Source organism: Ahaetulla prasina, chromosome 3 (genome assembly GCF_028640845.1).
Source record: "Ahaetulla prasina isolate Xishuangbanna chromosome 3, ASM2864084v1, whole genome shotgun sequence".
Taxonomy (NCBI): domain Eukaryota; kingdom Metazoa; phylum Chordata; class Lepidosauria; order Squamata; family Colubridae; genus Ahaetulla; species Ahaetulla prasina.
In genome coordinates, this window is record NC_080541.1 from 197538645 (window position 1) to 197555960 (window position 17316).

At 37.4% G+C, this 17316-nt stretch overlaps 1 protein-coding gene across 9 annotated transcripts in view; it reads left to right on the forward strand.

Moving 5' to 3' along the window:
* The window catches only part of PPP1R16B (protein phosphatase 1 regulatory subunit 16B), a 141026-nt gene extending 125710 nt beyond the window's left edge, over positions 1-15316 (forward strand). For all 9 annotated transcript variants that reach the window (XM_058174506.1, XM_058174502.1, XM_058174507.1 and 6 more), the window contains 7 exons: positions 1314-1417; positions 3521-3645; positions 6139-6264; positions 6955-7030; positions 8140-8269; positions 11939-12107; positions 14613-15316. In XM_058174506.1, the coding sequence (XP_058030489.1) occupies positions 1314-1417; positions 3521-3645; positions 6139-6264; positions 6955-7030; positions 8140-8269; positions 11939-12107; positions 14613-15134 (1252 nt within the window). In that variant the 3' untranslated portion in view covers positions 15135-15316. The remainder of the gene's footprint in view (positions 1-1313; positions 1418-3520; positions 3646-6138; positions 6265-6954; positions 7031-8139; positions 8270-11938; positions 12108-14612) is intronic.
* Positions 15317-17316: the final 2000 nt, after the last annotated feature.

Sequence of the window (17316 nt, forward strand, 5' to 3'; positions counted from 1 at the left end):
TAAGATGGTTTGTTCAACAAGTATAATACATTAAGCCTAAACCATAATTTGTAAAATACAGTAATTAGATTGGTACAGTAATAAGCCAAAAACAACAAACTACATTCTGGCTTAGCGTGCTATGTTATCCCGTTGTTGTCAAGCATTATATTAGAGCCTATTGCAGTCTTTCCCACCCTATGTACACCTCTAATATGTGGATTTTAATTCCCAGAATTTCCCAGCTTAATATAACCATTGCTGAGAATTATGAAAGGTCTGTGTATTGAACAAGTGGGAGAGACTTGATCTGTTCGATAAAATCTGCCATATTTGCAGGCCAAAAATGTGGCTAACATAGGAAATTATAAAAACAAATCATAAAGGAGTGGCTGCTGGTTTAGGGCACACATACCTCTCAGCACCGTCTACTGTGATAAATAAATGTTCTCCAAGAATGTAAACATTTACAATACTCAGTACTGATTACTTATTTTTTAAAAAAATGTTCATTCATCTTAGAATTTAGTGAAACTCTTGGGAGGTATGTTTGCTTTGTTAGCTTAGTGACAACTTCTTCAGTAATCAGTAAAAAAATGCCATGGGGTTGCAGATTGATATGGCATTGATAATGTTTTGTTTTTTTAAACTGTTTAATCTCATGAGAAACTATGAGACAAATTAGACCAGCACTGCAAAACATGTAGGAGAAACATAAATTCCCATAAATTATCCATTTGCCCATGAACTGCATTTCCTATGAAACCCACCATATTTATTTATTTGTTTGTAGCTTGTCAAAAATCAAAAGACCAAGACAGTGCTTACAACACATTGAAATTATAAAGAACTGCAACAGTAATAAATTAGCATTCCCCCGCAATAGCATAAGTAAACACTTAGCTAGGGTTGAGAGCTCAGTAAAATAAAAGTGACCTCAATGACCAGTCATCTTCTAAATACCACTCAATATGTAAATTCATTTAATATATAATTAGAAAATTAAAAATGTGACCTTGCTGCATGCTATTTAAAACTTGAAATCATCTAGTTTTCAATGGAATGTCAAGAACTACATTTCAAAAATGTGTCCCAAAACGGTAGAAAGTTTCCATGGGTGAAATAACAGCTGTAAACTTGCCCAGGGGAAAAAAAATGGGATCTTGTTTGTTCCACCTACTTTGTAGGGCTCTGTGAATGGTGAGGATGCTGGCAGGCTGTACCTGGCCTTTAGGCTACATTTTTTGCCCCTTAGTATATATCCTTCAAATTGCCTAAGGACTTTCTGTCCAACTGTGCAGATATCTCTCATGTCTTGCTTTTTTTTCTTGTAGTGGGGCAGACCTACTGGCAGTCAATGCAGATGGCAACATGCCATATGATCTCTGTGAAGATGAACCAACTCTGGATGTTATTGAGACCTGCATGGCATACCAAGGTAAGCAGGATATGGGAACCTTGGAGCATCAGATGAGACTGTCAAATTTTTGCCCCATGGTATATTTTTGTTTGTTTGGAGACTAAGGCAGCTTGTACCAATCTTTCCCCTTTCAGATGCATTGGTGTGAATTGCTCATTTATTCTTGCTGTTGATCACAGCTAGAATTCTGGCAGTTATAGATAAACATAGGTGCAGCGCCATCAGATTGGAAAACACTGTGTAAGCACTTATTTGGGTCTAGATTGCACTACAGGTAGTCGATTTACAACAGTTCATTTAGTGACTGTTCAAAGTTACAACAGCACTGAAAGAAGTGACTTATGACCGTTGCAGAATCCCCATGACCATGTGATCAAAATTCAGATGCTTGACAACTGGCTCATATTTACGACCTTTGCTATGTCCCAGGATCTTATGATCACCTTTTACAGCCTTCTGACAAGCAAAGTCAATGGGAAAGCCAGATTCACATAACAATCAGGTTACTAACTTATCAACTGCCGTGATTCACTTAACAACTGTGGCAAGAAAAGTCGTAAAATGGGGAAAAACTCACTTAACAAATGTCTCACTTAAATGTTGGGCTCAATTGTGGTTGTAAGTGGAGGACTACCTGTACTGGAAATGCAGAAGCAGCATTTCCATTCATTTGTTCATTTTATCAACTGTGAGTTATATTTTCCGCTTGGCATCATGGATACATAATATGTGCAACTGTTATGCATAACATTTTGTTTATTATTATTAAATTTGGAAAAGATCAAATTAGAATTAAAAAGTAACATTCATCCGAATCCTGATTTTTTAAAATGCCTTTTTAATGGTTTTTCTTACTGAAAAGATAGCAGGGTTGTTCAGATATTACGGGTCAATATAATAGTGTAAAAAGTAACCAAAATATAAAAAGCACATAGTAGATGCATTATCAATATATTTCTTTTACAACTTTTCTCATAAGAAAATGTAAAAAAAAAACCTTGATTTTTTAATATTTCTTTTTAAAATGATGTATTAATAATTAAGAAAAGTGTTCATATATTGCAATGCAATGTTTACTCTCCCAAATGATTTCTAAAACTTATGTAATAGAAAGACTATTTAGAGTATCAAATCATTACAGTTCATTTACACAAACGACACTTTATACAATACAGCTCTGAAGTCAAGGTCAAGAATGCAATTCTTCCTCCAGTTGGTACGGAGATATTTCATAAGGAAAAGAAGGACTTGGTACATTTTTTAAAACTCATAAGTCTATTTCCTCTTTCTAACTTTAGATAAGAGAGTTCAGTATAATTTTTTTGATCTCCAGTATGCCTTAAAACACTGAGACTAGGATAGACACATTGTATTATGTTATATCTGTAATTTTATTGCCATTTTAAAAAAACAGAGAAAACAATATGCAAAAATAATTTAAAAGATAGCAATATGCACATGTTCAGCAAATTAATTAGCTATTGAGTTACAACAGCAAGGCAAAGATAAGAAATTAAACAAAGGGAACAAACAAAAATAACCACAAAAATTAATTTACTAAAAATTTAAAAATAATAAAAAACTTAGCTGAGCTTAAAAAAAAAACACAGAATAAAAATTGTCACAGACAGAAGAAGCATGTCTTTTAGGCCTTGCATAAGGCTGAGAGGGTCAGGAAAAATCTGATTTCTGAGGGAAAGAAGTTCCAGAGCATGGGTTCCAGGAAAAAAAAAAAGGCTATGTTTCTGGACCTGAATAAAAATTGTTTAGTCTTGTAAAATAAGATAAAATCTAGGTCAAAGAGATACTTAATTGCATCACTGTTTCGGAAGAGTCAAAAATACCTTTTCAATTTTTTTCCCAACCTTTGATATCTGGGGTAATAGTCCTTTTCTTGGAATCTCATCATTTTTTGGTAATATGGGTTATATTAGATGTTGGGAATAGAGAAGAGAATTATACCGAGACCCTGGGATTGGAATGGGTATTGGTAGCAGCATTTTTGCATTTAAATAAATAAATGGGAAAGGCACTTTTAAAAATTATTGTTTTTTCCTATTCATTTGCTTTAATGTTTCAAGGAATTGTTACAGTGCAAATTTCCTCTTGTATTAATTGTAGGAATCACACAAGAGAAAATCAATGCGATGAGAGCTGCTCCTGAACAGGGAATGGTTGATGATATTTCAGAGATGATTGCAAGAGGAGAGGATCTGAACATAATAGATGCTCAAGGTGCTTCACTGGTGAGCCATAGCCACATTGCTTTTACAGCTGGCATGCAGACTGGCCATCTTTGAATATAGTTGGACCTATACACCTTCAAGATACCCTGTAGGGTTTTCTTAAAGAACGTGGTCCTAAAATGGCGTGTAGGGTTTTTCCTCCAAGAAAAATGAAGAAATTTTGCTTTTTTTTTTTTTTGGCTTGGTTTGAGTTTCATTATTTTTGCTCCAACCTGTGATATATATATTTTATGTCAAAGTTTAAATGCTGCTTCTCCTGTATAACATCTGGAGCATAGCTGCTTTTAACTTGGAAGCAGACATATGGAAACTTATTAGATTCGTGGTTGGGGCTGGGGATATGATTGGGTGTGTTGCCTATTATATTTGCTTGTTTCCTGCCACAGAATGGCTGGAATTGAAATTTGAGGTTGCAAATGAATGCAAAAAAATAAATAAATCCTCAACCCAGTGTTCAAGTTGCCACATGCAAACTCTAGTAGTACATGTACACTAAAGACAGAGTTAAATACAATATTTCTATACAGTTGACATTTACATAGAAATTAAGAGTATTGGCTAAAAGTATGGAATTGGCCAAAGATTCATTTTGTAATCCTATGTCTGTTCAATAACAGCAACAATAATAGAAATTTCTTAACATACTACACTGATCTCATGGCATAGTAATTAATTTAAGCTAAGTTTGGGACTAGAGATTCGAATAAACTAATCATATAGTTTTATTCGTCTATTCATTGGATTTGGATTCAACAATAGAGATTATCATGGAACTATCTTTCTGGATGAGGTTAGACTCAATGATGCTAAATTAGATGCTTCACCCTGAAAAAGCTTCTGCTATGTTACTCTACTGTGTAGTACCGTATATGTCAGAGATTGAACTTGGATTGCAAACTCAATATAATAACAGAGCAAGGGAAATAAATAATCATATTTTCTTATATTTTCATTAACTTGTTAATAGTGAATTCTGCATTAACTGGTCTAGAAAATACATTCAAATAATGTTGTGAAATGTAATGCGTAAAACAGAAACAATGAAACGATTTTATAAGAATGGTCCCATGTATTCATAAGTTCTGATGCTGACTTTGACAATGCATGGTTTTTTTAATAGCAGTTCTAATGAAATACGCATTGTCCAATATTACTAGGATATTAGTAATACATAATAGACATTACCCCATGCCAAGGAAGAAAGGATTTCCCCCTTATTATCCATTGAATCTAAATAAGGGGTGGGATGCTAGACCAGGGGTGTCAAACTTGCGGCCTGTGGGCCGATGCGTCACACACTGGCCATGCTCATGCCCCGTTTAGCAAAGGGGGAAAAAGCTGTGACGGCGTTATGACGACACAAGTTTGACATCCCTGTTCTAGACCAATAAAAGATCTTGTTTCATTCATAAACTATAGAATTTCCTACTAATAGTGGACAGTGCCCATCATTCTAGGCAGCTTTAAAGAGAAATTCCTAGAGATTAGACTGCTGGGCTTGACAACTGTAGATTATCTCCAGAATTAAAGGTAGCATTTTTAAATAAACACTGCTCTGAAATAATATGGAAGATATCTATTGCCTTTAACTTCTGCTTGCTTTTTGAATGGCTGCTATTCATTAAGAATGTTGAACTGATAAGGGTTTTTTTGCCTATTTCTCTAGGGGATTTATGGTCATACTTTTTGCTCTCCTGAAATCATGGTACAGTTGTGTAATTAGGAGTGAGGCCATCTAACTAGGGATTTGGGGAGGAAAAATTAGTCCAGTCTTTTCCTTCAGAACCAGTTAACACACTTAAATTGCTTTTCTCTTCTCTAAAATTGTTATTACCTGTGGCATGATATGGTGGGAGGAAAGAGCTAGAATGGCATCTGTTTTGAATCTTCTCATAACATCAGTTTTTAGGTGAAAGAAGAAGCAAAGTGAGCAGGCTTTTTCCACTATACAGATAGAAGCAAAAAAACCACATTAAAATGTCCACTTTTAATTTGAGTCCTAAGACATTTTACTTTACTTATTTATTTAAAAGATTTGTAAGGCTCGCTATCTGAATGGCTCACAATAGCAAGACATGGTGTTTGATGCCAGATTCCAACTCTGGGCTGCCAATGTAGATTTTTAACGCAGGCATTACCTGTTTCCATTTGCTCAAGAAATCTTACCACTGATTAGTTAATACTCAATTATTATATATTAAATAATGCACATTTATTTGGTTAGGTCAATGTTAGAATAGAAGTCACATTAAACATTAGCTTCCCCTAGTCTAAAACTAGCCTGATTACTATAGCAAGCCACTGGTAATTAAGTCACATAGTGGTGGTCCTGTAGAATGAACACCAGGTTAGCTGTAAGCCAAATCAAAACAAGCCAAAACCAGTATTAAAAAGAATATGCAAAGAAAAAAAAATAAGGGTATACATAGATACTTGTGCATATATCACAGAAAATTGCAGACATTTAAAATTCTTATTTCTTCCTGGCTATAGTTACATATAGCTGCTGCCAATGGTTATCTACATGCAGCAGAGCTGCTTCTAGACCAAGGAACCAGACTGGACCTCAAGGACTGTGATGGCTGGGAACCCCTCCATGCTGCTGCTTTCTGGGGACATGTATGTGTTTCATTAACAGATCAGTTCAAACTAGAGCAATCAAGAAAAATAGGGTTATCAAGAGATATTTACCATATAGCTATACGGAATCTGTCCAGAACTGTGTGCCATTGAACATCAGCTTGGGGCTGTTCTTGTGAGGAGAGGCAAGCAGAGAGTAGGAGAGTAATTTCCTGCACTACCTAGTTGTGAATTATCCTTAAAACATCAGTGTAATCATGTTCCTAGTTTAGCTCAGTCTTGCCCAGCCAATATATTTCAGAAGTATTAGATTATGACTTTCAGAATTCTGAGTCACCCATTTGCCAAGCTGAATAGAGCTTATGAAAATTTAAATCCCAGTATTTCTGAAAGGCACAACTTGGGGAAAATTGAAGTGAAATATTTATTAGATTTGATTTATTAGTATGTAACCTGTTGCCATTGAGGGCCTCATTGCTGTCTCCTGATATACTGCATGTTAGATGATGCACATATGCAGAATTAGTAGTATATTAGATGTGTTCAAAAGCTTCATCCAGTCTCTCATACTTCATTTTAATTTTAAAGTAGTTATTGAAAACATATCTCGCCTTAGAGGGTCTACCTTCATACAGGTAGCCTAGCTTATCTTGTTAGTGCTAGATTTAATTAAAACTTGGGTGATGTTGTGGAAGGTATTACATTTTAACATCATTTTCTTTATTCCAGATGCAAATGGCAGAGCTCTTAGTGTCCCATGGGGCAAACTTGAGTGCCCGAACAGCTATGGATGAGATGCCAATAGGTGAATTCCTGCCATTTCTATTCTTAGCCAAAGTTTTGAGAGCATGACAACATTCTTGGTTCTCTTTTAGGAATTGCTCAAGTTGTCAGTTTGTAAAGTGATGTTCATGAATAGCATGCAAAGCATGTAGGGGGTGATGATGAGAAGGATTCTTTTAGAATCTTTTTTGAAATTTGCTAAATGTGAAATGTTGGTTTCATTTGTCAGACTGTTGTGTAAAGTATGGGAAAATGCTCCTTAGAATACCTTTACGTGTGAGAAAATCTGTGTTTTGTATCAAGGATGAAGAAAGAAAAGCTGAGTCTGAATTTATGTCTTCATATCACTTTAGAATAAAACCATTGCATTCACTTTTAAGTAATTCTTCAGTAATCCTGAAATTGTCAGATGGCCCTAAAAGCCATTTATGTGTTTAATATTTCTTAAGTTGAAAGCAGAGTCCAGACATTCACTTGCTCATAGATTAATGATGGATGCTTAAGGAATAGTTTCAGATGCACTTCTTGGGCAGATATATCCTTCAGAATATAGACGTCCCCTGGATTGCCCACTTCTCTAAATCTACAAATCCTGATATTAGTAATTAAAATGCAATCTGTATATTAAACTAATATCTCATATATACTGTACATACATATATATATATATTTAAATTGGATTTCAAATAGATTTTTAAATAGAAAAAAAGACAATCAGAAAGACATTTTCCCTTCCTTAGAGTCAGAAGAAGGCATGTCAGAAGTGACTGGATATTTACTGCATCTGCAATACGTAAACAAAGTTATTTAACAGGAGTGCAAATATCTGGGTGACCATTAGATGGAAGCAAAGAGGTACAGAATCTTTTGGGTGCAATTTAACTTTTGGGTACAATTATCCAGACTGATATAACTCAGATATTGTAGCCTTAATTCACAATGATCTTCAAATAACAGTAGGCAACTCTGCAATCAGCTCTATGGTTCTTAAAGATATGCAAGACTCCTATTTTTCCTTATCCTGCACCATGTATGTTCATGTAGAAAGTCTACTGGATGCAATAGTTCATGCTTATGTTTATTTTATCATCATAACAATTCAGTTAAAGGAATTTATTTGTGTTCCTTTAGACCTGTGTGAAGAAGAGGAGTTTAAGGTTCTGCTCTTAGAGCTGAAGCATAAACATGATGTCATCATGAAGTCTCAGATGAGGCATAAGTCCTCCTTGAACAGGAGAACATCAAGCACTGGGAGCAGAGGGTGAGTGAATAAGGGGGAAAAAATCTGTTCTCAGTCAGTCAGTCCGGACAGTCTTAATTTTTTTTGTAAACTACAGATTGAACTTCTTGAAGTTGATTTTCATCATAACCATCTAATTTCGAGGTGCAGAAATGCTAACCAAAATATTTGTACTGAGATACCCTGTTCCCCAAAACCACTACTATTTTTCTACATGTTTTATATGAAGCAAGTAGGGTCCATATGTCAAATAGATTTTAAAATTAGTATTTCACTCGATTGATAAATCTTTTCTCTATTAATTGGTGGCCTGACCTCACATTAGAAAATTATACACTCATTTGGTAGAGTTGAAAGAAAGAAACATGTGCTGTCAATATGTTTTAACAAATAATATTGACAAAAGATTGCCAAGTTTAAATAGGTTATTGTATTTGGCTTGTTCATAAGGCAGGGATCAACAAATCTTTCAAATGGTGGATACATTTGGAAATGTGCTATAGATACCTCACAAAATAGCTATTATCATTGACATAGCCAATCATACTGTTTTTCAAAAGGAGAAATCCATATTATGCCCTCTAGTTCTATATCACTATAACTTACTATTGTCCTTATTGGGGGATGGCAGATAAACCTATAAACAAAATACTGGCCTGAATCTAGGCACCATTTTAGTCTAATAAAACAAAAACTCTCTCCTGACTTCTGTTCTTTTGATTAGCTATAAGTTCTATGTTATGTATCTTCAGTGGTGGGTTGCTCCTGGTTCGCTCCGATTTGGGAGAGCTGGTAGTAAAAATCTGCTGGCATTCGGAGAACCAGTACTGGCTGGCTGGCCACGCCCCCGAACTGGTTCTCCAGCCGCCATTTTCCTCACTGCCATGTTCTTTGCGCATGTGCATCCCATTTCCTTGCAAGTCAATGCGCATGTGCAAAGAATATGGGGATGCTGCCAGTACTTTTTGGTAGCCAGAGGAGAAAGTGACAAAAAAGCCTTTTCGGAGGCTTCCTGGCCAGCCACTTTCCAGCAGCGGTGTCTGGCTGGGGGCTCTGACAACTTGGGTCAGCTTGCCTTCGCAACTCTGGACCAGCTGCCGTGGAAGATAAGTGGCCAGGGGTGAAATGCTCCCGGATGGCAGTGGGTGGTTCGGAGAACCGGCAGCAAAAATCCCTGGCCCCACCCCCTGCCCCAGCTGAGCCACGCCATCATCAGAGGTTTTTTTTTTTTAACTTTTAAAAGCATCTTTTCTTCAGCTGAAAAAAGGCATTTAAAAGTAAAAAAAAAAGCCTTTGATGATCGCGGGGCTGAGCAAGGATCATCAGAACCCTTTAAAAGTTTTTTTTTAACAACCTCTTTGGCCATTTTTTTACTTGAATTTATATCCCGCCCTTCTCGGAAGACTCAGGGCGGCTTACACAGTGTTAAGCAATAGTCTTCATCCATTTGTGTTGTAAATGTTGTACCTTGATGAACGTATCTTTTCTTTTATGTACACTGAGAGCATATGCACCAAGACAAATTCCTTGTGTGTCCAAACAAACTTGGCCAATAAAATTCTATTCTATTCTATTTCTATTCTATTTGTATATTATATACAAAGTCAACTTTTATTGCCCCCAACAATCTGGGTCCTCATTTTACCTACCTTATAAAGGATGGAAGGCTGAGTCAACCTTGGGCCTGGTGGGACTTGAACTTGCAGTAATTGCAAGCAGCTGTGTTAATAATAGACAGACTTAGTCTGCTGAGCCACCAGAAGCCCTTTTAAAAGGCTCCTCTGGCGATTCCAGCTAAGTTAAGAGGTTCTGGGCTGCAATTAGGCAACTTCTGCTGGGATCGTCAGAGGTGCCTTTTAAAATCTTTTTTTCCTCTGGCCCATCCAATCCCCCCCCTCACTTACCTAATTACTGCTCCTTTCGGGCTCGCTTTCCTTCGGCTTCTGCAATGAGTTGCGTCAGCTAGCAACTGAATCTGCCTGCCTGCAATCCATCTCCTCAGTGAGCAACTCAATCTGCCTCCTTTGCCGGCTGAGGAACTCTGGGAGTTGAAGTCCACAAACCTTATAGTTACTAAGGTTGGAGACCCCTGATCTAAAAAACATAAAATAAAATATTTGTGCAGCTTTCTGAGATTTGGTGTGTTTCTGTAGTGTTTCACTCTAACTACACAAACACTCAAATCTCACAAAGCTGAATGTGGCATTTTGTTTGGGTGTGAGTCAGTTGTGTTGTGTGTGTTTAAAGTGTGAAAGTTGGTTTTTGAGCTTTTTGTGGCTGCATAAGGTTCCTGCTTGTTGCAGGGGCCATTTTGGGTGAAGTGCAGCTGTTTTTATATTGTGTGTGAGTCAGTTGTGTTGTGTTGTGTGTGTGTCCCTTCACAAGGACTTGGAGGCAGCTCCTCTGAGGAAAAGAGGAAGCTCAAAGTTCTGGCTGTCCCCCGAGAGAAATCGCCCTGTGTCTGCAGCATTGGTCATGTGACTGAGTGGGTGTGGCCAACTTGATGTCACTCACAGCAAGGTGCTGCCCCACCTTGCCCTGAGTAACTTCAAGTTGGCCATGCCCACCAAACCATGTCAACCAAATAAGCCATGCCCACAGAACCGGTAGTAAAAAAATCTGGAACCCACCCCTGCATATCCTTGATTTAAACCAGTTGCTTTATACTTTCAGTAATCTGGAAACAGAGTTTCATGCAAGGTAAAATGGATAGCAACAGGGTACTTTTTTTCCCTATTAGCTAGACTCTAGCTAGAGGAACATGTGATGATATTTTAATCTATGAGTAGTGCTCAATGGCCAATGGAAAGGGATACTGCAACATCTGGAGTATCATAAGCTTTATGGAAAGCCATAAAAAGAATAGTTCATTAAATGAAACACCAATAATTAGGATATAGATTTGAACTTAATCTAATTAATATCCTGGTGTATGATATGTAAGACTGCCAGTTTAGTGTAGTGGTTAAAGTATAAGGCCATGAACCAGGATACCCTGAGTTCTAGGCTCACCTTAGATACAAAGCCAGGTGGGTGACTTTGGGCCAGTCATTCTCTCTCAGCCCTAAGAAACAGGCAATGGCAAATGACTGCCATTCAAAAAACTGCAATGAAAACTACAGGTATTTGTCTCTAGGCAGTCACCAGGAATCAAGATTGACTTGAAGGCACCAAAAAGCAGCTTGTATTTTTGATTTTAAATATGCAGTATTTAAATGCTCAAGAAATGTTATTCCATACAAATTGTGATGAAAATTAATTTACAATTCAAAATTTCTTGCATATGTATGTCATGTATTTATTATTTGTCCAGCAACTTGTGATAAAAGCAACAGTAAGATTTATAATTAATAGAGGAACAATTTGCAGTTTGACATATTTACATGATTAAATAGCTGTCTGAAAAATTCTAAACCATGAACTTGTAACAGAAATGAATTTAATTTAACGTGAGGGAGTGATTCAGTATGTGATATGGATGGATGAGGATTCATCCATGAATTTCAATTTTGCAATGGTTGACAATCTAATTTTGAATAAATAAAAAGATTGACTCATGAGTACCTCCTGGTGTTAGAAAACTGGTACATTTCTGCTCTTTCTTCAAAAAAGTGCAGCTATAGAAAAATAGCTATTCATTTCTGCAAATCACCATTTTAGTAAATCTCTTCTTTTCACATCTTGTCCTAGAAAAGTGGTGCGGAGGGCAAGCCTTTCAGATCGAACAAATCTTTATAGAAAGGAATATGAGAAGGAGGCTATCATCTGGCAACAGATAGAATCTTCTGAGGAGCAAAGAACTTCTGATTACAATATTGACATTCGGGAGGCTTCCTCTAACCAAGAGAACACAGATCCAGTAAGGAAAATCTAATAATGAATACATTCTCTTGTTCCTATTAAAGCATTGCCAATCAAGAAACCATGTGAATGACGACGACTTCCGGTATCCAGCGGCAACGGACGTCTGGAAGGTTTCTCCTGCCTCCAGCGCCCGAATCCGGCCGCCGCCGAGGCCCTCAGGGGCCAGGTGTTCCGAAAAGGACACCTGCCGTACGGACGGCTCGCCAGGGGTCTCCCAGCCGATATACAGGACTGTGGGGACCGATGCTGGCGCGTCCTAGGCTTGGCGGGGTTCGGAGGCCACAGGCCGCGGCCATTATTTTGGTCGTCGCCTGGGCCGCTGTGCCCGGTGACACCGGGGCATTGGATTTATAACTGCAGCAGCCTGGTGGTGAACAGGGCACGGAGAAGAATTGAGGAGGAGAAGGGAAGGGAATATCGGTAAACGTGAGTGGAGTGCTCCGGAGTGCGGGGGGGTTTTCTCTCCCCTGCGGTTGGAAGGAGCACGAGTTATTCTGGAGAGAGGAGAACTTAAAATAAGAAGATTACCGGTTTTGTGGAGCTCTGGAGAGAAGAGGTGATGGAGAAATTTAGGAGGGAAGGTTTGAGGCCCCCCCTCCTTCTGGGGAACAGTGGTGGCGCCCAGCTTCCGCCTTCACTATGAGAATTTTGATGACATCACTTCCCTTCGGCTTCCTGGTTGACTAACTGTACTCTGGACTCGTTGCTCCTGTGAGTGCCCCCTGGTGGATCCGGAGGAAATTACAAGGATACTGTGCTTGCCTGAGGATTTTGAATACTTTTTTTTTCAAATGGCAAAAGGTCAGAGACCAACTGCTGGAGAGATGGAGAGAATTCTGGAAAAGTTATCCAATATGGACAAGAAATTGGATGATTTGCAAAGAGGCCAAACGGAAATAAGAGCAGAAATTGTGACTATCCAAAAGGATTTAAAGGATACTCAACAAGTCTCAGCAGAAAACAAGCAGAAAGTGGAAGGTCTGGAGGGTGAGATGCGGGCAGTGCAGAAAAGAGAGGAGACGACAGGCAATGCTGTGCTTGGACTACAGATGGATAAAATGTCTTATTTCCTTAGGTTTCAAAATTTGGAAGAAGTGGACCAAGAAGACTTGAGAGATGTTGTGACTAAATTGTTGGGAGAATTTCTTGGGAGAGGTGTTGATTTCATGAATTGGGATGTGGATCGAGTTTATAGAGTTAATTAGCAATATGCACGCATGCAGTTCCCAGAGAGGTTCATGTCAAATTTGTGAGAAGAGAGACGAGAGATGAAATTCTTAGAAAACATAGGAGTGGGGCACTGATTTACAGGGGCAGGGAGATAGCCATTCTGAGGCAGATTCCCAGACAGGTACGTGAAAAAAGAAAGAAATATTATTTTTTGTCAAGCAAATTGTACCAGAAGGGAGTGGGCTTCAGATGGCTGATGCCAGAGGGATTGATGATTTTCCGGGAGGGCATTACGAAAAAATCAGTACAATTGTGGAGGCTACGGCCTATGTGGAGGAACACAAAGCCTTCCTGGAATCAGATGACCCAGGAATTGAAGAAGGGAGGTTATAGATCATGGGGCTGAGGCGGCTGCCGCTGTTGCGGCCCTGGAGTTGGGTCAGGCTGAACCCAGAGTTCTGAGATCCAAAACTAGGAAGTGATAAAGATATTTGGGATTGTGTTGGTTTTCCTTATTCTCTTTTGTACGATATTCTGATTATTCTTGACTCTTCTTTATTACGTATTTAAAATTTGCAAACTTAGCTACTTCGTGTCACCTGCTTGCCTTATGGCTGTTGTATGTGTTAAAAAATTTGAGTAAAATTCTTATTTTAGATAAGAAAAATGAAAATTTACCATACCTGATATGTATTTGTATAAACCTTTTTTGACTAATAAAAACTTTTTGAATAAAAAAAAAAAAGAAACCATGTGAATGGAAGTACCAGTTGCATAACTAAAACTCATGATAACCAAAGCATATATATTTATTATACAATCTTCTTTATTTTCCTTTCCATCTTATGTTGATATCATTGCTGGACCCTCATATTTTTTAAAGGAAAAAAATATTCTTTACAAATTCCTCAGTGGAGAAAAAGCCACGCATTGGTTTAACATTCAGTCTAGCAAGACTGCACATGTTCTTCTTAATTATACTTAGCCTTAGATTTGTGTGTTGGGGGCATAATAGATGGAGCGAGGAAAAAGAAAACTATCATTGACTTAACCTGATTCCCATCTAGATTCTAGTCAAATAATGTACTATTTTTCCTCTCTTTAAGAAATCCAGTTTGGTAAGAACTTTGGGAAAGGGGGTCTCTGGGAGCCGCACCAAAGATTTTGGGATATCTCATGTGGTCCTGAGCCTTTGATTGGATAGCTATGTAGTAGAGCACAAGGGCTTGATTTTATAATGCAAGAAAATCAGTAAACATGGGCAAATTATGGGGTTTTTTTTATAGATGGAACAGCAAAGTTACCCCTCATATTTATTTTTGTGTTTCAGAACTTGACCGCTGATACAGCTATAATCCTTCCAGAGCTGGTAACAAAAGGAACACAATGTGATTCAGAAAATCTGCTTCAGAATGGACTCAGTCTACCCTCCATTCCTTACCAATATTCTATTCCAAATGGAGATGTTTGGCTAATGCATTCAGTCCTGGACAATGATGGAAGCCAAGCATTGCCCTACAATACCCCTGGGATTTCTGACTCTCATCACATCTGGGATGAGTACAAAGAAAGAAGCCACCAAACCCTTTCTGAACTGAAACGGCAGCGAGCAGCAGCCAAACTTCTCAATCACCCCTTTATCAGTACACACTTTGCTAGCGGTATAGGAGACTCAGTGGAAAATGGGGGAGAAGCTAAAGAACATTTGATTAGTTCCAGGACACCTTCTTATACATCCAATGGAACTTCAGTTTATTACACCATGTCAAGTGGTGACCCACCTCTCTTAAAATTCAAGGCTCCTATGGAAGAAATGGAGGAGAAGGTGCATGGTTGCTGTAGGATTTCCTGATCTCAGTTTATTCCTACCAAGTTGGTAGGCATGTTGCATCTACTACTGAATCTTCATTTTTACTTTTGCAGGATCACAGAATCTGGTTTAATCATCTGGGACTATACCAAATTCCATATTTTGTTTTTGCAGTTTCATTAAAAATTGAGCATGTGTAAGTGGAAAGAGAAGTGAAAGTGAAACTCTACACATAACTTTTGTCTACTAGATGAGAAAGAGTCCATTTGATTGCAACTCTAATCTGATTTGAAATATCTATTCATGGGTTTCTGGGACCATAATCAGCACATCAGAAATAAATTCTGTTGACATTGGTACAGCATTACTGACAAATACTCTTTTACAAGCAGACTAGGTAAACGAGAGGACCCATTTTCTCTGTGTAAGGTTTTGCACATGAAGATATATGCACTTTATGATAACAACCAACCCAAAAACATAGTCTCTAATGTGACTGCACTGTTGAAATGTTAACTATCTTGCTGCCAATTTTGTTTTGCCATCATTTATTAGCGTTCATTTTTTAAAATAATGAAGTAGGTTTTCAACTCTTTTAAGGAAGAGGTTATTTTCAGCTCCTCAGAGGAGCAGTACAGTTAAAAAGAATTCATGCTTCTTTCTATCTTTCTCCACTAGAGTCCTTTTTAATTTGCACTTGAAAATATTTTTATATGTATTGCAGTAGTGTAGCAAATTTTACTTCATCATGTTCTGTCAGAGAACTACCATTTTTGATTTTACCTCCAACTTCTATTTTGAAGATTTTGAGAGAGGTTTTCTTTCTTCCCAGTGTTATGCCTTGCAACTTGTACTATTATTTGATTAGCTTATTCTGCTGTGCATAAAAAAAAACCCCTTGAAGTGGCTTTTAAACATTAAATCTATACTAGGGTTTGAGAATGAGGGTGGGTATCATTTTGTTTCACTGCAAATTTCAGCTAAATCTCTGTAGTTACTACTTTCTGCATTTTGTTTGGCCAAGAAACTGGTGGCCAGAATTTATCTGCTGGAATTTAGTTGTACACATAGGAGATCTACATTCCTGAGTCAGGTTCTCATCGTAACACATTTATCTACCCTTCTTTTCTCTGATGCTATCCAATTGTGTTAGGAATATAACATTCAAAATTCACTTCCTGCACTTGGAGGGTAAAGCTGCAAATTTCTCATGTTACATTTTAAGAGTGTTGTGCATTGCTCCACTCCACAGAAGCAGGTTTTCACATTGAATAAAAGCCACTTAGCAATATCTAGCAATAATATTTGAATTTGCAGGTGACCAGCACCATAGTCATTGGTGGAAGCCCGATTGCCAATCAGAAATAAATATGTGTTCTTATCACCCATAAGACACTTAACTGCACATTTCATTTTAGTTTGCTGAAAGGTATACTGTCACTGTTGCTCTTGTTTTTTAACCTCATCCCTTCTTGACTCATACCTGATTTATGAAATAGTAATGGTTTAATCTTAATTCTCTATAAAGTTTTTTTATTAGAGTGAAAGGAAAGTGTAACTTCTGAAACTCTTCATACTATATCTGATGTACTCTTCCATCAATTGAAGATTAGATTTGGAATTCTCTTGCTAAAATCCAGAGTCTCTATTCCTTTGGCAATCATTTTGCAAGAAAGCAAGCTCATTTTTCCTTAACAGGGAAAACAGTGTACAACACATAGCAAACTAGCTACCTAAGAGGCAAACTAGGCAACTTAGTCTTTCCTACTATATATCCAAGGGTATAACTTTTAGAATAATTACAGGGCTTTTAAAATTACATATATATATTGCACATGATGCACATGATGAAGGGGAATGTTTCATCTGAAGAAGTGTCTGCAGTTTTATGAAAAGCATTCTATAGATCAGAACTTGTATTTAAGACAAAATAATGAGAAATAGTCTTCAATGCAAGATAGCAAATTAAGAGCAGCTGTGTGTTGGCAAATTATATGTGATTAAAATGATTGTTTCAGCAATGAAAATCTCACATCTTATTTAATTCATGATGTTGGAAAAGTATCTCTTAAGTGTCGTGCTAGAGCTGATAAATAATAAAGTAGCTGAAAATTTCACCTATTATTCAATATTCAGTCAATTTTGTACTTGCAAATATAACTTTAGAACAATTGTCTTTGTTTATTTTTACTTATTTTTGATTCAGTTTTTCAAAAGATCCTAT